The sequence below is a fragment of the Notothenia coriiceps genome, unplaced genomic scaffold (genome assembly GCF_000735185.1).
Source record: "Notothenia coriiceps isolate Sejong01 unplaced genomic scaffold, NC01 NC01_scaffold00037244, whole genome shotgun sequence".
Classification (NCBI taxonomy): domain Eukaryota; kingdom Metazoa; phylum Chordata; class Actinopteri; order Perciformes; family Nototheniidae; genus Notothenia; species Notothenia coriiceps.
In genome coordinates this window covers 11195906-11215104 of record NW_011369945.1, presented here as the reverse complement: position 1 = coordinate 11215104, position 19199 = coordinate 11195906, and the positions used below count along the sequence as shown (strand labels likewise).

Sequence of the window (19199 nt, the reverse complement as noted above, 5' to 3'; positions counted from 1 at the left end):
GCAATCAATCTATTTAGTTGACTCTGGGTGACATGTGCATCTGCCATTGTGTGTGTGTGTGTGTGTGTGTGTGTGTGTGTGTGTGTGTGTGTGAGTGTGTGTGTGTGTGTGTGCTGGGGGTGAGCGTTGCCTTGTGTGTGTGTGTGTGTGTGTGTGTGTGTGTGCTGGTGGTGAGCGTTGCCGTGTGCTTGTTAGCATTAGCAAGTGTTCGTGTGTGTATTTTCCCCATAAGACAACTCTGTCTCTGATTGGCTTACTCTGAAATGTTAACCCGCGTTAACCAATCATCACTCCTCTCTGGTCACTTTCACTTTCCCATGGTACTGTGAGAGGACATCGCTGTACTCGCCTGTAAGTTACATCCGCAGGGAGATTCGGTTCAGTTCCATCACACAATGTAACGCAGTAACGCACCCATTTAAATCACAGTAACTATAACGGCGTTACTTTGTGGGAATAGGTAACTAGTAACGCGATTAGTTACCACAAAAAAGTTAGCTGCGTTACAGTTACGCGTTACTTTGTAATGCGTTAGTCCCAACACTAATACTGGCAAATGATTAAACTCGATTAATTAAGAGTCATGACCATTTTTATTAACCAACCATATACTGTAACACCCATTTACAGAGGGAATCAAATCACACGAACATGGAAAATAATAGGCTTATGTTTTATGTTGTACTTATAGTAAAAACACACGCTGTCGTAAACTCAAGAAGCATTAGTCACTACTTGTACTTCACAATATAAAAAGTGCACAAGATAATTAATTAGATAAGTCTTTTTAAGCCCTTACATATCAAGCATTCAACACACACAGGAAGGCATGGGCATGTATAATCATCAGTGTAAATAGTTTCCTCTGTGATCACGTCCTCTTTACCTTATTTATTGTTACTGCACAGCTTAGTAAAATACTTAATTCCGATTGGTCAATTTGGATGTTCAGCGTTCTTCTCTTTCTATATAACAGATCATTAAGGGCGCTCTGAAGAAGAAAGTGAAACCAGGCCTGAACAGTTACAATGCAGAAAAACCTTGACAAGTGCTGCAGTCATTTTAAGTTTTGTTGCTAATCACATAAAGTTATGTTTAAATCAATATGTTATGTCAAATTATTGATTGAATATGTGGCCATGTAATAAGAAGGATAATATGCAGCGAGCCGGTCATTTAGCGGTGATCCTTTTCACTTTAATGTAGGCTCGCTGCATATTATCCCTTACATACTATCTATGAACAGACATGGCTAGATGTTCCCTGATAAATCAACATTTTATTAAAGGAGCTTCATTGCCATGTTGTACTTCTGATAAAAAAAAAACACAGCTGATTGCAGGCACAATATTTTCTCTCATTAGATGATGAAATCCAAGATTATAGACAAATCATTTCAATCTTCTTCATGTCGCTTCGCTTGGACTGAGCAGACCTGTGGTTATTAAACAAAGGATAGAAACAGTGTCACTCTGACATCAACTGCACAAATGACTTGTTTATTAAGTTAAAACATTAGAATTTTGAAACACTGAGAATCAATGAGGTACAAACCTGGAGCAAGGTGGCGCTTACATATCTGATACTGTAGAGAGAATGAAAAACATGTTGAGAACAAAATCAACATTTGAACTGCTCTATTTCTGAAACAGCTGACAAATTCTGTACTTGTGACATCTCATCCAGAAAACTGATATAGTGGTTTATATTCCTAAATTGTTTTATTTATTGTCAAGTTATTGATCTTAGAGCATGGTTGGTAACAGTAATAGCAACACAGAAAGTAAAACTGATGTTTATTATATTTCATAATTTCGCTTTTATTTTAATTATATTCAAAGCATTTAAATGGTATGTATGTAGTGTGTGAGTACAGCAAGAAGAGGCTATGGCTATCATTCTATTGTGCAACACTGTGTTGTAAAATGACGATTAAAATGATCCATGACAGTAAATGACATTGTTGAGAAACAGGAAATGTGGGGCGAAGAGCATTGCGATTTTATGTTACAACTTAAACCACTACGTCATAGGACCAGATTTATTTCAGGTAATTCTGCACTTTATTTTCTACTTTTAAGGTGATTTAAAATGTCTATTTTCTTCCAGGACTAAGTACATATATTCTAAACTAAAACGTAGTGTTACTATATCCACTACACAATGTATTTCTGTAAGTCTTACATTTCTTTTGTCAATGTTTATTTAAAAAAGGGCAACTGTTAGGCTAATCCTGACTGTATAAAAGGCTTTAAAAACAACAAAAACATAAATAGATTATTAATGTATTCATTTCAACTGTACATTTCAACTAATGATCAATAATGTGATTCTGGTTTTAAGTGGTTGTGGCTCACATAAATGTTGTGCTATGCTGTAATTCATTGAACAAAAAGTAATAAACATGGACCTATTGCATGAAATCAAACAACAACAAATATTTAATACATTTCTGTATTTTTTCTGTAATTTACTCAATTTGTGCTCATATGAGCCATCATTGCCTTAAATGATATAAAAAATATATACATAAATAGGCCTTTTTTATTGTGTTACATAAAACGTATTTTGTTTGTCTTTTATTATAGTAAACTCCCTAGTATAGTTATGTAGTTGCTAATGTGTGAATCAGTAATTGTCTTTTTTCTTTAAATGATTGTACCCACTCTGTAAACCTAATACTGTAATAAATGGAGGTGTATAGAGACTTACGCCAGGTGTATTCACTTTGGGATCCAAGATGAGTCACAACACAGGTGTACTTGTCGTTTTGTGATGGGGTGAAAGACACGTGCTTGGTTAGGTGGTAGTGCCAGTTCTCTTCGAAGGCCAGGTCAGTCTGTTTGGCTCCGAGGATCTCTTTTCCATTATTGAGCACTTTAATGGAGATTTCTGGTGGGTAGAAGCCCTTCACATGGCAGATGAGGGTGTTGGGTTCCCCAAGTTTCCCTGGTCCTTTGCTGTACACCTGCACTTCAGGTGGAGCTACCAAAGAACAGAAAAACGTGCACACATATTCACACTGAAAAAACTGAAACGTTGACTTTAATGAACTGATTATGTCAACAAATGTCACATAACTATATTAGGTTAGTTGAAAGCAATGTTATTAAATTGAACCTATTTAAACTTAATGTTATTTCCTTCAACTAACCTAATACAGTTAGGTGGACCTGTTGACAAATTACATATAATTAAAGTCAATTTGTCAGTGCAGGAAATAAAAAAGACAAAGCTGCCAAAGACTAATGAATATTTCAAGGTCTATTCAATACATTCAAATGATTTGCTGTAGTATGATCAATTATGATTTCATTAGTTTGAAACCATGTTTTGTGTGGTAGGCTTTGTTTTTCGTCTGGTCACTTAATCATTTAACATTACCTGGTAGGAGTGCCTTCGAAAAGATTATCCTGACCTTTAAACCCAATTACTCTGATATATTGCACTTCTCAAAGTCTTTACTTAACGTACATGTATGAGAGCTTTTCCTTTGGCTCTTTTTTTATCATTAAAGTAAATGAAGTAGGAAGTAAACAAAGCAGTTACATGTCATATATTGTGAGAGCCGATGTCCTTTGTCCTTCTGCCATTTCCGTGAAATAACACGGCGCCATTTATAGGCCATCATCGGTACATAAACAAGTATCCTACCGTATCTTAAACTTACCATCTTTCGCTTTTGAAGGGAGGACAGAGAGCAGCCCGACGAGAACTGCGAGAAATATATTCATGATTTCACCTTCAGTCGGTTTCAGGAGGCCACTGAATAGTTGTTTGTATTTTATATTTGTCCAAAATAACAACTCCTCTCGAGTCAAAATCGAAAGTAAAAATGTGTGTTCGTCTCAAGAGTTATTAAGTCAAATGGTGGGGAGGCTCTGACTCCGCCCAGAAAACCAGCTTCGGCCATAGCTTCGGCGTACCTCGGTGAAAATATAAAAAAGCAGAACTCGTCCACCAATAGAATAATCGAGACGACGTATCACTAGGCAGAATTTACCACGACACGTTGATCTGTGGCGCAGTTTCATGAGTTTGACCAGGAAGTCATGTTTGTTAGTCTGCGTTATGCCTAATATGTCATAATGTATTGTAGTTGATTAGTAATCATATATCTGTTATCCCTTAACAAGCATACAAATGATTTTATATATTGTCATAGTTGTCTTTAAAAAAAAGAGGGATTCACAGCAGTCGAAATGGGGACTATCTTAAGCTTTAGTCCAATATACAACAGAGCCTAGGGTGGCACAATTAAATGAAGTAAAAGCCCCTTCATGATACATCCATTATTACAGTAAAATAGATAAAAATAAAAATATCTGGTTTATTCATACACTAATAAGCATTTTCTTACAAAATATACCACAAAGTAAAACTATAGTAGCTTGTTATTATCTATGCTTTCACCTGATGCCGTCAAAAAACGACATTCTTATTATGTATGTGAAAGGCGCCTTTCTCAAAGCACATATTCTGACATTAAAAAAATAGCACAGATGTAACTTATAAAAGCAGCTAAATAGAATGTAACCATTACTTGTTCACACACACAACATTAAAAAATATATTATTGTTTTTGGTCACCCGACATCTTTCACCTGTTTGTTTTTTTGTATAGGCCCTGCATTTTTCATTCTAAAATCTCTAATAAATTAATGTTCGATTGCACTATAGTTGCCCAGTCTTTATGTTAACTGAAACTGCCATCATGTAATAAATAATATATACAATTAATTGGCTTTCCCTTTTGATACAGATACTCACTTACTAGATTAAGTAAAGTGTTTCTTTGGATATTATAATACAATAACATACAGCATATTTAAATGTGTTTACTTATACAAACACATTTCTTTATGTGGAATAGTTTTTCAAATTGACCATCTGCAATTTGATCAGCAGAAGCGGTCAAATGGAACCAAAACAGAAGGAAAATGATGGGTGCTGATTTAAATACCTATACATTTAGTCAATTCATTGTCACCCTGACAGCCCTGGTGTTTTCTACTTTATTAAGCCACAAAGATGCCATGTCTACCAATATCCCTATGATAAAAGTACAAATTGAACAGGTTTGAATAAAAAAAAGAAGAAGAAACCAAGGGGGTTTAAAGAGACTTTTATTTAGAAGATGGCAATCAAAGAGACTTCAAATATAGCAGTCAGCCTAAATTGTATATCACACTTCTATCTGATCCAGAAAAAGAACACACCCCTTTACCATGTATCTCAACAATTAGTATTTGATGCCTCGTTTAGGTGAAAAAATAAGGTTTAATTAATTACAGCTTCCACAGCTTACACAAACAAAATCACTCGTGTACTCATACGTGTACATCAAAGCAACACACTCCTAGATTACAGAAATAAGTATCCCGCAGCCCGTGCCTTTTCTCACATTACAAAAGTAAGTGGAAATTCCCCTTGATATGATATTGATATTTATGTTTTGTGAGAAAAAAAAAAGAGAAAGTCCGAAAAAATTGTTATTCAGCTGATTGGAGATGTGAAGAATAAATGCTGCTGTAGAGAGGGCCAAACCATCCGGTTTTCTTTCTGGAAAGAGAAAATGACAACCCAGCGTTATACAGCAGAAAACAACAATCAAATGTGGCACTGCTGGCGGAGAAGCATGAATGTAGCTATAAAATAAAGCACTCACCAATCTGGGCCTTCGCTGACATTTACATATTAGGGTCTATCAGAAAAGAAAAGCACAAGTTACAGTCTCAAATTACATTTCATTTAGATGATTATTTTAACCAAGGCCACTTACAATACATATGATCTACACTTAAAAGGCTTTGTATCATGTATTTTTGGAAACGTATTTATATTTATTCATAAGTATATTTTACACACATTTTGGCTAATCCTTACTTACCCCAGGCATATTGTTTGGGGGTCGAACCATGAGTGACCTTGCAGCTGTACTTTTCTCCCTCCTTGGGAGTGAAGGGCACGCTCTTGGTCAGATGGAAGCGCCAGTTCTTTTTGAAGGCCAGGTCAGTCTGCTCGGCGTTGCGGATTTCCTCATCATCTTTCATCAGCTGGATCATGATGTCAGGGGGGTGGAAGCCGCTCACATGGCAGATCAGGGTGTTAGCCGTCCCGAACTCTCCTGGGCCATTGCTATACACCATGACCTTGGGAGGAGCTAGAGGCAACAAAGAGACGGAAGTTAGGCCTAAAAAACTTCCATCTCAGTGAAAATGGCTACAAAAAATGACAATTGGGGAAATAACAAAATGTGTTTTCATCTGGAAGTTTTTTTTTATGTTGAAGGTAACAAAGGTCAGGTAAAAAAAGTTAAAACATACTTGAATTGTTATTTTCTAAAATATAATTGTATTGTTTATATATACATTTTTTGCAATATATTTATCAAAGTCTAAAAGAAAGGAAAGTAGAAGATTCCCACCGATAACAAACATGGCTGTCAACCTGTCCAAACTGACGTAAGGTAAATTGTTTGCCAATAATAATTTAAAAAACTGAGAGGACATTTTTTGAATTTAAAATATACATATTTGATTTTATTAAGCGTATATAGTTTATTTGTAAAATGAAAATAAAGTATCTATCTATATTGCATCACATAAAAAATGTAGATTGTTGAGAAGGAAATAACAATTTAAAAAATGCTTCTGTTGGGACACTTGAGAGAATACAAAACAAAGGCACTCACAAATTGGGAAAATAACAATGGAACTACTCACAACCATGATGAGGCTCATTAATTTACTGACTGAACAAAATAAAAATATCCTCCGTCAGTAAACACATTTTCTCGTGGGAACTATCTTAGGTTTTAAAGATGATTTGGAAATTCACCCTCTGGAGTTTTTTTTGTAAATCATATTCCTATACAACCAGTGGAGGGCGCATTCACGGTTCATCGTGCGCCCTCCACTGTAATACCACGATGGTATTACAGGAAATCGAAACTTAATTCAGATTGTTGAGGGGAATTCCACCGAAATAAAAACATGACAAATAATATTTCTCCTTTGCACTTGACTCTTACATCAGTGTCTGGAGGTTTATAACAAGTAGCTTTTTAAAGATATACACCTTACTATCTGCTTGTATTCTGTATATTACATTGTATATCCTGATTAGCTTTTAGCTTTTCAAGGATGACTTACTAGAGATACAGTTTATGGGATTTTACAGTAAAAAAACAAGGTTTAAGTTACTGCATCAAAACAAAAATACTTACTGTGATTGGTGTCCTGTGCAAAGTTGACAGCTACCAGAGCTGCAATGCAGAAAAGAAGCCTCATGTTTGCTTAATTCTCCTTTTGTAGTTTCAAAGCTGGAATAACAGAGACAAGTGTGTCTGCTTCCTCCAAAGCACAGAACTAAAGTGAAAGCATAGAGAGCATTGCAGATGTATCAAGCGCTGTAAAACCGCCCAGCCCAGCATCACAGCCAATCGATAAATTACATCGCACTGTTGCCAGGTAAAATATGGCTGAACAGGTTTGGTCCTTTATGGATAGGAGAGTTTTGTGGAAAACTCCCTAAACATATCACCATCCTCGTACAAAAAAAAACAAGAATTATTTTAAAACAAGAATAGATGTACTTTAGTCCTGTAACTTAAAGGAGAATTGAAGATTCAGATTAATAATACAAATATAATCATAATATATTTATCATGCATTATTTTGTGTTGAAATAAACTTAGTGAAATCCAGAAATAACAAGGCAGTATTTAGTCTAAGAAAAAAGCTCCTCCTTTAACAGCACCACCATTGTAGTGATAAACACTGAATCAGCAATAATAATCTAATCATATATACAGTATTGTCGAAATGGACTGTTGTACAGAATCAATTCTACTTTTACTTTTGGTACTTAAGGTACTTTTTGTTTAAAATACTTTTGTTCTTTAACCTCAGTAAGATTAAGTATTTCAGTGCTATAGTATTTCTACTTTTTCTAAGATCTAAGTGCTGAAACCAAGAATTGTTTCTTTATGCTAGTTTTGTGGGGTCATGTGATCTTGTGTATGCCTCCCTAAAGGAAGCGTAACTCAAATCATCAGTACCCTGAGCCCGAAAACTTAACCCACTCTCTTTAAACAACCTCTTTTTGAATAAGTGAAAGAAGTAGGGCTCTTTTTCTGAGCATTTTCAACTTGTTATTTCAAGCGTTGTAAATGTGTTTTTATGGTTTTGGTTTTCCCCTGCCACGTGAATTCTTCAATGACAGGTAATGACAAAAAAGAAACTGAAATTAAGCATTACAAAATGTTTGGATATGAGTGCTTCTCTGAATCACAATGTGTTTGTTTAAGATAAACACCAATATCAAACCACAAGCAACTCAAAATTCTAATTGTTAATAACAACAAATAATCAGTAAAGGAGTTTTAATCTTTTCAAGTGAAAGTGCCTTGACGTTTTCTTGGGATTTTTGTAAAATTAAGCTTTGTTTTATTTTTATTTTGTAAGGGTTATTTGACTCTCCATAATGTGTTAAGGTGCTAGTATTGCCATGTTTTATTTATTGCAGAGGTTGTTGTTGGAACAAGCAAGGCCCTTATCTTATCTAACTAAGTCACATGTCACCCTGCTGAGTGGTAAAGCAAGCCTGTTTGGAGTCACACTGTATTCCGTAAAACAATTAATAATCATTGACATTGAATGTAATGTAATGTGTTCTCTCTGTGTTGCCCAACCTCAAACTGTGTAATATTATCAACAATCCGCTTTACAGCATTGTTCATTGTAAATGTTCAATAAAGTTTGTTGAACAAAAAGCGCTTGACTTTTTTTACTCAGTTCGGTGACGTCACTCCGGCGCAGGCTTTTTAACGCCAGTGTTACCGTCTTCTCTTCTCCTGAAGCCACATAAACTACATTTATTTTTCTAGCTGAGAAAACATTAGAGTGACATCATGAGTACTGAAAAATACCCCAGGACGTCTATTGAAGACGACTTCAACTATGGCACGAATGTCGCAACAGCCAGTGTCCAGATACGGATGGGTAAGTGATTTAATGTTTGGGCCGTGGTGTTTACAGCACCTAGCCTCGCCAGCTAACGCTAGCTTACACTACGTACTGTGGAAATATACAGTTCTTCTGTATTATAGCTATGGTAACAACCTTATATAACATCTGGACCCAAACAGTCTGCACGTTCTGCACGTTCAGCTTGTGTGTATATATATATATAAATCATATACTAAAATGTCATATATATATATATATACTACATTTTAGTTCTGTTTTATTTTCTACTCTTTATTTTTAAAATGTGCAATGCATTTGTTTTAACATGCTTCTGTAATGAACAATGTTCCAAATGTAAAGTATAATCTCTTTGTATAATGTTTGTGTATGATTAGCAAAACCATTACAGTGACAATGTTGTTAGCATTAATCAACGTTTAACAAATGAAAGGTAATTTATATAGCCTACTATCACAAAACACGTTTGTCTCAGTGAACTTTGCATAAACAAACAACATTTTAAGCAATAACATTACAGGAAAGTAATAAAAAGACAAGATGGAGTGTAAAATACAAATAGAAATACAATTTATTAATTACAATAAAAATATAAAATAAAATACCATTTTAAATGTAGGAACCAGGAGGATGAACATAGAGTTGATTTCAGATTATTCCCTAACTAAAGGCTTTGTTAAAAAGGAAGATAAGTATAATATAATAGTTGTTGGCTTGAAGGAACCAGTCCACACGTTGCCACCTTCTTACAGGTCTAAAAACATATCCAGCTGTTAATAGTGGTTCACACCTGGTGGTATTTTCTCCCCCATAAGCAGTTGTTTCTGGTTTCAAATATTGAGTGTGGTTCTGTATTACTGCGTCTAACTTGCTGTGTTTGTTGATCAGACTTCCTGAGGAAGGTGTACACCCTGCTGAGTCTGCAGATCATCCTGACCACAGCCACCTCTGCCCTCTTCATGTTCTGTCAACCCATCAAGGACTTTGTCCACAGCAGGTGAGGGTGGTCTGTTATACGTCAAGATGAAAGATTAGGGAATGTGAAGCTGACAATTGAGCGGCCCGACCAAGCAAGGAGGCAGAACATCCAAAAATATATCCCGGTGTGGGCATTTATTAAACTCGATTCCAGGACACAGCCTCAATCTTGCTGTTCCCGTGAGCAAAGTCACCAGCCACAAGGATCTCACACACACACACACACACTACCTCCCCAAAACAGACAGGGCAACAGAGCCTAAATACACACACACACACTAATCAGCAATTAGACACAGGTGGGGGGGGGAGGAGACAACACAGGGCACCAGGTGCACACAATCAGCAGTAACAGACATGGGGGAAGGGGAACACTTTTCAGAATAAAACCAGCAAACAGAGACAGACAACCTAAAACACAGACAGAGGCACAAACTACCTACATTTCGCCACCAACGAAGCTACTCAATTCATGACGGAGGCCGAGATCTATGGCCCCAAAGATCACCTCCGTTACATGGAACCATGGGCTTTTCTTCCATGAATGCCTGCATCCGTAATTGTATTTACCACAAAAGTGAATATTTATTTGTTTGCTATATTTCACATAATCTTGGGAGAAGACTATTGTTCCTATTGTTTTGGTGACAGTGAAAACTGGCAACAATGCACATTAGTTGCTAAGTAGGCTATTATACAACAATGTCCAAGAGCAGACCTGGTACTACATGCTAAAGGTGAATTTAGCGCTGATCACAAAACACATATTCCCTTAGTCACTGCCATTTATATCACTCAGCGAAATATCACACATGACTTGTGCGGTCATCCCATAACAGTAGGTTTAAATTCATAATGTTTATCTCGCAGTGTTTGCATGAAGCTTGTGTATTTCTGACTGTGACTTGGTTTCCTCCCCAGTCCTGCTGTGGTTCTGGTTTCGGCTCTGGGCTCTCTGGTTATACTGGTGGCCCTGGCCGTGTACAGACACAAACATCCAGTCAACCTCTACCTGCTGACTGTGTTTGTAAGCCTTTTTTTTTTTTTATAAATTCCAGTCTTTAGTAGTTCATTGTTTTATTTCTGTACACTGTGTATACAACCTATCATGTATTTAAACGTTTAGTTATAATAGATTAGCTGCTGATTGACATGAATCTTTACGGTAGCTTGTAATTATAGCTTTGGTTAGCTTGTGAGTTTCACCTATTGTGTCTTGTTTTCAGACTCTGCTGGAAGCTGTTTCTGTGGCCACAGCTGGTAAGTTTGATATTTATTTGATGATTCTGTCAGTTAGCCTGTTTTGAGATTGTTTGATAGCAGAGTTTTTCTCTCCACAGTGACCTTCTATGAATACTCCATTGTTCTGCAAGCCTTGTGCCTGACATGTGCCGTGTTTGCTGGACTGACAGTCTACACCTTCCAGTCCAAGAGAGACTTCAGCAAAATGGGCGCAGGGTGAGTCACGGCTGCTGCTCGGTTGTTTTAGCTTCAGTATCCCTCCTCCAGAGGGAGCCACCACCTGAGTTACAGTGTCTGATCTGTTCTCTTCCTTACAGACTGTTCGCCTGCCTGTGGATTCTTATCATTGCAAGCTTCATGAGGGTAAGTGACATCAATTTGTAATCTATTTAGTATTAAAAACAATTAAAAGGGAGACAAAGAAGAAGCTTGCATTCAGAAAGAATAATGCACTGAGGGAGTTGTGAAGCAGTGGGCATGTTGCTAAAGTAAAGTATGATCCAACAGAGGGAAATAAATAAGCAAGTAGAGAGAAAAAGCTTCCGAAAGAAACAAGAGAAAAATAGGAACAAATATAGATACACATAACAAAGGCCTATTTTTAGTAAAAAAAGTATTCGATTGAGACCTCTTTGTGAATATGGAGATACACATGAGCCTCAAAAACAGACACCAAATAGGATACACATTCAGTATTCTACATCTTGAATAAAAGATCCCAAATCAGCTGCTGTTAAAAAAAAAAAAGGGTTGTTGTTTTAGAAGCACTTGGCCTCTGAAAAACCTCCTACTGCACTTGCACTGCTACTTTCACTACTGTTAATGCAACGTAATTTAATCTGCACACCTGACCTGAGCGCCACAACGTCGCCTCTTTCCCGCACATCCGCCACACACTACAGAGGAAGCTGACACCCTCTATTTGTCACAGTATTTACATTTAGCTATACTATGTCCCGTATCATGTTGACGAGAGCCAAACTGTGTCCACATGACCAATCTTTGCTACGTTTCAACAACATTGGAGTTTTTTGCATGGTTAGTCAGGCCTGATTAAGCCTTTACTTCATCAAAGTTTACCGCTCGGTGTTTAGCTTAGAATCCCACCAACACTGCTTGGGCACTGTCTGCGTTGGAAAACAAAAAGAGATTAGAACCATGACTTTGTCAACTTTGCTACCATATTTTATTAATTGTCCAGCCTAAGAGTGGAAGCTGTGGATCAGGGTAGTCCAAATACTTGGGGGCATATACTGAAGAACACTGTCCATCTTGCTCCCCCTCTTCATGCTGACTCTGTGCCCCCTGCAGTTCTTCTTCCACAGCGACAGCACAGAGCTGATCATGGCTGGAGCCGGCGCTCTGGTCTTCTGTGGCTTCATCATCTACGACACCCACCTGCTGATGAAGCAGCTCTCCCCCGAGGAGCACATCCTGGCCTCCATCAACCTCTACCTGGACATCGTCAACCTGTTCCTGCACCTCCTGCGTCTCCTGGATTCTATGAAGAAACACTGAAAAGTGCACTTTACCCAGCTCACTGGAAACCCACAGATATGCAGTTATGTGATTGTTTTTATGTAACTTTCTCTCATTAAGGTGACCAAACATTTGATTTTAAAAAGGGAACCTGTCTGTGCTTGGTGAATTATTTGCAGGCGTCTGCATCACATACCTATATTTGTCTTACTATAGCTAATCAGGCTGTTTGTATTCAGTTAAGTAGATCTATATGAGTGAAGTTTTTGTTCCGTCTGCAACCAAAATGTACACATAATATTATAAGGGAGCTTAAATCTGCATTACCCAATTTGATATAAAGCCCACTAGCACCCCCACCTGGCCTATTTGCAGCTCACTTAGAGTTTTTAACACTATTCAATTCAGCAAGCGTTACTCAAACAGGAGGAAATATTACATTATTTAGCGACCATTTTCAGTGGCGGATTAATAGTTTAAGTACAATGCACCTATATTGCACAGAGAAAGCCAATGTTAGATTTATCTTTTTCATGGGGTTTGTTGAAAATAAGATTAATATATTGTATCACCAGGCTTTTCTTTTGAAATATTGAGATATATATTATATACCATACTTGAATTGTGACACATATGTCCTGACCTGGAAATGTTTTGTGCTGTAAGAACGGATCACAGTTGATAGAAAAATATGTTATCATATGGGGCATTAGTGGACACTCCAACAAATTTAGAGCGCATTTATTTTCCATAAGTAGGTATTATAGTGGGGTTTCACGTCTATCATTACATATTTTCTCAAACTTAATTTACGACTATTTTATAATGTTGTTACATATTCAGCAAGAAGATGACACATTCTATATTCAGTTTACTAAAGTGCATTCCTGGGTTTATTCATTTATCTTTGATTGTACATATTCAATATTGTAAATGTAACAGTGTACAGTTTAGTACTGTATTTAGTAAAGAGACAAATCTGAGATTTAGAGATTCTACACAATTCTGTTCCTCCATGTATTCTCCAGAATTGGGTAACAGATCAATATTATGAAGATAAACTGTTATATATGAATGTTGTTCCAAACTACAGTTGTGCATGTCTTGATTGAGATGTTATCAACTATTAGTATTTTACTGGACTAACAGCAGATTTATGTCTTTCTGTCATGGTGTAATGGTTTAAAATTAATTACTGATCTCTTATTGCACTTTAACTGCTTAATACTCTGCTGTTAAACATTCTTTATGGAGTTGTCACAGTGATGTGAAAATAAAGAGTGCCATATTTTCCAGATGGGAAAAGTATGGGGGAAAAGTATCCGAGCAGTGTTGAATAAATTGATTTGTTTCCATCTATTTTTGTATTTTGTCTTGAGTTCTGCTTGGCCATCTTTTAGCTATACATTCAAAGGTTGTCCTACCAAACAACAACAGAAAACAAATGATTGAATTATGACCTTAGTCACTTTTTTAAATCTTACCCTATTTTTTAAAATAATGTAGAGGATATACCAGCTGACTTAAGTGAAGTGAGGACACTTGCTGATCAATACCACAAAACCACATCCATGTCAAGGGCTAGCGCCTAGTGGGGTATATCTTATATTGTTGTCAAAGTAAAATAAATAGTATCTGGATGAGGCTGAATCTCTTATGATATTTGTATGGTGCTACGCTAAATAACAAACCTGAATGTATTATCCTTATGATAATTACAATGAATACCAATACCCCTGTACAGTATGTTGCACAGATCATTTTCACAGAACATCATTATATAGACGAAATGTACATTAATAAAGTAAAACAGTTCAAAATGTACCCATTGAGATAAAACAAGACACACAATGTCAATAAAGACATATTAGGATAGAATATTCAAAGTATCAGAATAACTATTCGTCCCACAGAGGGGACATGTACATTGTTGGAGAAATTAAAGAGCCTATTAATTAATATATATTAAAGGTACAAGTAGAAGTTACACAATTTACAAAATACACATCCACAAGTATTAATTGTATATAAAGGAAATATATGGTTTTATAACTTTATACATTCCCCATAAATAAGAATATAAACATCATTTATAAACAACATGCTGTTGAACGCAGCCCAGTTGGTGTACTACCACTTCACCCCTACGTCATTTCCTTTTGAAACCATCTCCGAGAGTTTTGTCCAAGATGGCGTCAACGCAGTTAACGGATGAGGAGCTTTTCTCCGAATTAAAGCACTTTGGTTTCACTCCAGGACCGGTTACCGAAAACACTCGGCCGGTGTATCTGAAGAAATTGAAGAAGCTTCGCGACGAGCAACAGCAGCGGGGCTCCAGAGCCGGTAAAACCCGTAGCACCGGGGCCATTCACAGCCCCAGCGGCGGAGGCAACACGGCGGGACCCAGGCCAGCCAGCCATGACGTCACGCACCTGAGCTCCAGCAGGAGACCGGGCAGGAAGTCCTCCGTCCTGGGCTTCAGCTCCGACGAGTCTGACGCTGAAACTCCAGTCAAAAGAAAAGGCCGACAGGCAGACAGGAGCCCTGGGTTCCCACAACATCCGAAGATAAGGCCGACAACACCGAGTGTAGCTAACAAGAGTCAGTATGGCGCTACGCTAAATAGCACACATTCTTCCCCGGGTCCGGGCAGACAGAGGGGAGTCTCGCTGGGCTGGGGGGTCCGGGCCAGATCGAGCCCTGAGGCGGAAGGGAAGGATTACGATGAATCGGGGGACGAGGATGATAATGAGGGGGAAATAGAGAAAAACTCTCGCTCTTTAAATGGTTGTGGGGCGTCTCACTTAAACACTAGCAAGCTAGCTGGGGATTACTCAGACTCGGACGAGGAGGAGGTCCGGGGCCCTGGTGTCGGAGACCAGCAGCAGGAAAGGTTGGTGCCTAACGTGAGACGGAGTCACCCCAAAGCCGATTTTGCTTTCCACGTAGTGGGCCGAGGGTCCCAGACGGGAGGGGCAGCCAGACAGGTTAACCCGCCTGAGGGTTTAAATATGGTCGGGAACCGGAGGGAGGAGGGGGAGGGAGGCAAGGGGAAGAGAAGAGATTCAGACACGCCGGGAGGCTTGAGGAGCCACACCGTTTCTCCCAGGAAGACCATATACGTGTCCCTCGCAGAGAACCATGGAGGAGAGGCCGGTAAAAACAACCACGTTGACGAGGAGGACGGAGCTTACAGAAGCAGTCGGTTCGCCATTGGGTTGAGACCGCGCTTCTCCAACTACAGCAGTCTGTCCCAGACCTACAGGAGCAACCACTCCAACCACACTGCCCCCAACCACTCATACAGCCAGGCGGTGCTGAAGCAGAAGCTGTCTGTCCCGGAGGATGAGCTGCTCCAGCAGTTTAAGAGAGAGGAGGTCGCCTCCTCTGGAAGCTTTAGTGCTCACTACCTTTCCATGTTCCTGCTCACAGCAGCCTGCCTCTTCTTTCTGCTGCTGGGCCTCATGTACCTCAGGATGAGGGGCTCTGGGTCCTCGGAGGTGGATGAAGTCAGTAAGTATCTGACAAGATGAGCAATTTAAGCTTTTCCATTGTTTATCCCCTGAGCATAAAGTGTGTATGTAAACAGAGCAGCTGAATACACAGTACACAGTCATGTATTCAAGTTTAGTGGCACTTACAACAATGATCACATTGCATATCTGAAGAAATGCTAAATAAAACAGATGCATAATTGTCATAAACCTACTTTCATTTCTAGTAGCATGCATATAAACTAGTTTCAGCACAGACAGGACAGAAATGTTTTCTGCTCCCACTGCTTGTTCCTAGACAAGACCTCAGCCTCCAACATGATCACCTTTTACCTTACTCCCAGGTCGTGACTCGTGTAACCAGTGACAATATTTTACTAGCAAACATAGATCAGTGTGCACAATCCTGGTTTGAATCTATTCTGCCTGCAGATGCAACCCCTCACTAGATTTGCTTCATAATTGTCAGAGCCAGATATCTGACAGGAACATTATCCATAACTCTTTAAGAAATGTTTGTCCAACTCTGTCCCCAAACTCACTGTAGACGGTGGTGTTTCTGTTGTGTTTGTAATCGAGCAGTGTACTATTTGACCATGTAAGTACCCACACTCACACCATCCTCCTTGATCTATGGATGAGTAGAAATGTCTAGACTTTCCTGCACTTAAAAACTTAAAGAGTGAGAGCCCAGGAAGCCTGACAGTGTTAAGTGTTGACCAAATCTCCAATTCAACAAGTATACAAGGACTCTTAAGCACACTAAGTGCAGACTTCCAGGGTGTCAGCTTAGTGTGCAAACTTCATCAGACTCTGTTCGGATAATTACCCATAATGCCAATCAATATCCACAATGAATAGAAACCAAATAAAATGTTAACCAATAGTAGTAATGCTCCCATGGCTTACAAACCTTTCTGCCATTTTCCTCACAATATTCCTTTGTTTTAGTCAAAATACAAACAGAGAAAACATATTAATCATTTGGTTCTATTTGCAGGATATAAACAAACATATTATCATATATCATGTTTTCTTTAATATTAGGCAGGAACATCATGTATAGATAGTGGTACATTTGACATTTCAACAAAGTGCGCTTCAAAATAAATATAAAAAATGTTTTGCTATATCAAAAGTTACCCTCTTACACATACAGTAGATTCAGCAGTGAATGAATGGTGATGATGAGTGATTATGATCGGGGGCTCTGTGTGGAGGTGCGAGAGGGGGGCGGAGGTCGAGGATCTCATTATTTGACCTTAAGGGACATACGCTGTGGCCCTAAAGCAACTGCTCCATTATCTGTATCAAAAGCACACATTGATGCCACCAAATGCCACAATAAAAACAGAAAGTACTACAAATAAACTGGAATTCATTTACATCTTAAATTATTAATATATATACACAAAAAAAGATTTACAAATATCCAACCTTCAAATTGCTTTTTTAAATCAACACTGCTCTGCACACTTGCTAAAGAACATTTGTGTGGAAATCTCAATTCATTTGAAGGGCTGCGCTGCCAACTATTTAATCATCACCAAGTTCTGTGTTATCATGACCGATCATAACTCAGCTTTATGCAGACATACATGTAGCATGGTGTACGGGGCCGGTTTTTGGCATAGCGGCCGCCTATGGCAAAGCGGTCGCCTAGGGCGCCAGATCTGGGGGGGGCGCTGCGCTGGCAGCTCTGGGAGGGAAAAAAACATTTTTGACTGTTTGCGCTCATCCTAATTTTCAGCCTTGATGTAACAACATTCATAATTAAGTAAAGGTAACACCCTTTTCATCCCTGTTACACTTTTCATTTTTTCCTGTACGATGGGCGCTGTAAGTGATGAAAGTGGGGGGTGTTGGCTTATCACAGCCAAAGTGGGCGTGGGATCGAGCGAGAGAGATAAATGCAATATATGTAAACAAATATTTCCAAGGCACTCCTTTTATAATTATTTGCATAGACAGGTTTGAAATTATTGAAATGTATATAGGACAGTAAACCACACACACACACACACACACACACACACACACACACACACACACACACACACACACACACACACACACACACACCGCTGCAGACTCTCTGCACGAAGGAGCCACGGTGCTGCAGCACCTGATCGGAGCAGAGCCACACAGTGAGCGGAAAAACGATATCCTGTCACAGAGATCTGCTATTTTAAAGTAAAGTCAACACATATCGACCCTAATTAAAGTCTATATTAAGAACGAGAGATGTTTTAACATATGGCTTAAGCAAATGACAAATGAGCGAGGGTGACGACATCAGAGCATCGTCCTATGTGCTGGGGCTGAGCCCCGGACAGCCCCGGCCCAATTTAACCCCTGGGTGTAACTAAAGTCCTATTTAAGTGCTGATTATATTTGACATTATTAATTCAGATCTGCAAAGTAATTTAAGTGAACTAAATACATGTACTAGAGTAAATTACACGACATACCCCTGACCTTTAGTGAAGTACAAACTGCAATGTACAGTACTTGAGTAAATCTACTTACTTACACCTCTACATATTAAAAATCATCATCATCACACACATGTTTAGGAGTTAAAATGTTTTATTTTTTCCTAAATTGCAGTGTTTCCATAACATAATTCAAGAGACATAGCTGCTAAATAAGTACGAATAAGGCACTAAAAATGTAGTTCTTTGCTGCCGAGGCTTCATCAGTTCTTTGCGAGGTCGGCCGGGGAAAAGGCCAGAGGCAACAGTTCAAGGAGGCTGGTTTCTTTGTAAGATCCATCTGGTTTGGTCAAGTATACAATCCAGTCCGATCCAAACTGAAAGAGAGAAAGAGAAGCAAAGTAGGGAAGGAGAAAGAAACAACATTAAAGGTCATAGCCCAGGTTTATATAACACTGAGGCCCAACTCATATACTGTAGATGGCCACAGACACCCAAAATGTACCTACACTTTTTATTCATTCTGTTAACTCTCCTTAAGCTTAAAGGTGGGGTAGGTAAGTTTGAGAAACCGGCTCGAG

The 19199-nt window shown here is 38.5% G+C and overlaps 5 protein-coding genes across 6 annotated transcripts in view; 2 read left to right on the top strand and 3 right to left on the bottom strand.

The window, feature by feature from the left end:
• The window catches only part of LOC104964693 (SH3 domain-binding protein 5-like), a 131484-nt gene that overhangs the window by 8855 nt on the left and 103430 nt on the right, over positions 1-19199 (bottom strand). The window lies entirely within an intron of this gene.
• Positions 575-3858, bottom strand: LOC104964684 (beta-2-microglobulin-like). 2 transcript variants are annotated; one of them, XR_800450.1, is made up of 5 exons: positions 3671-3858; positions 2713-2985; positions 1555-1585; positions 1237-1435; positions 575-1160 (listed from the first exon to the last, which is right to left on the bottom strand). XR_800450.1 is itself a non-coding variant. In XM_010793532.1 (4 exons), the coding sequence occupies exons 1-3, from the start codon at positions 3732-3734 to the stop codon at positions 1572-1574; spliced, it is 351 nt and encodes a 116-aa protein (XP_010791834.1). In that variant the 5' UTR covers positions 3735-3858; the 3' UTR covers positions 575-1435; positions 1555-1571. The 2 variants fall into 2 exon arrangements, 1 of the variants encoding a protein (XP_010791834.1); XM_010793532.1 differs by having other exon boundaries at positions 575-1435.
• Positions 5669-7382, bottom strand: b2m (beta-2-microglobulin). Its single transcript, XM_010793533.1, has 3 exons — positions 7229-7382; positions 5891-6163; positions 5669-5704 (listed from the first exon to the last, which is right to left on the bottom strand). Exons 1-3 carry the CDS (start codon positions 7290-7292, stop codon positions 5691-5693), a joined length of 351 nt encoding a protein of 116 aa, XP_010791835.1. The 5' UTR covers positions 7293-7382; the 3' UTR covers positions 5669-5690.
• Positions 8802-14048, top strand: tmbim4 (transmembrane BAX inhibitor motif containing 4). Its single transcript, XM_010793534.1, has 7 exons — positions 8802-9005; positions 9879-9987; positions 10890-10995; positions 11195-11228; positions 11309-11426; positions 11528-11573; positions 12522-14048. The coding sequence occupies exons 1-7, from the start codon at positions 8915-8917 to the stop codon at positions 12726-12728; spliced, it is 711 nt and encodes a 236-aa protein (XP_010791836.1). The 5' UTR covers positions 8802-8914; the 3' UTR covers positions 12729-14048.
• Positions 14839-16294, top strand: LOC104964688 (inner nuclear membrane protein Man1-like). Its single transcript, XM_010793535.1, has one exon. The coding sequence runs from the start codon at positions 14879-14881 to the stop codon at positions 16220-16222; it is 1344 nt and encodes a 447-aa protein (XP_010791837.1). The 5' UTR covers positions 14839-14878; the 3' UTR covers positions 16223-16294.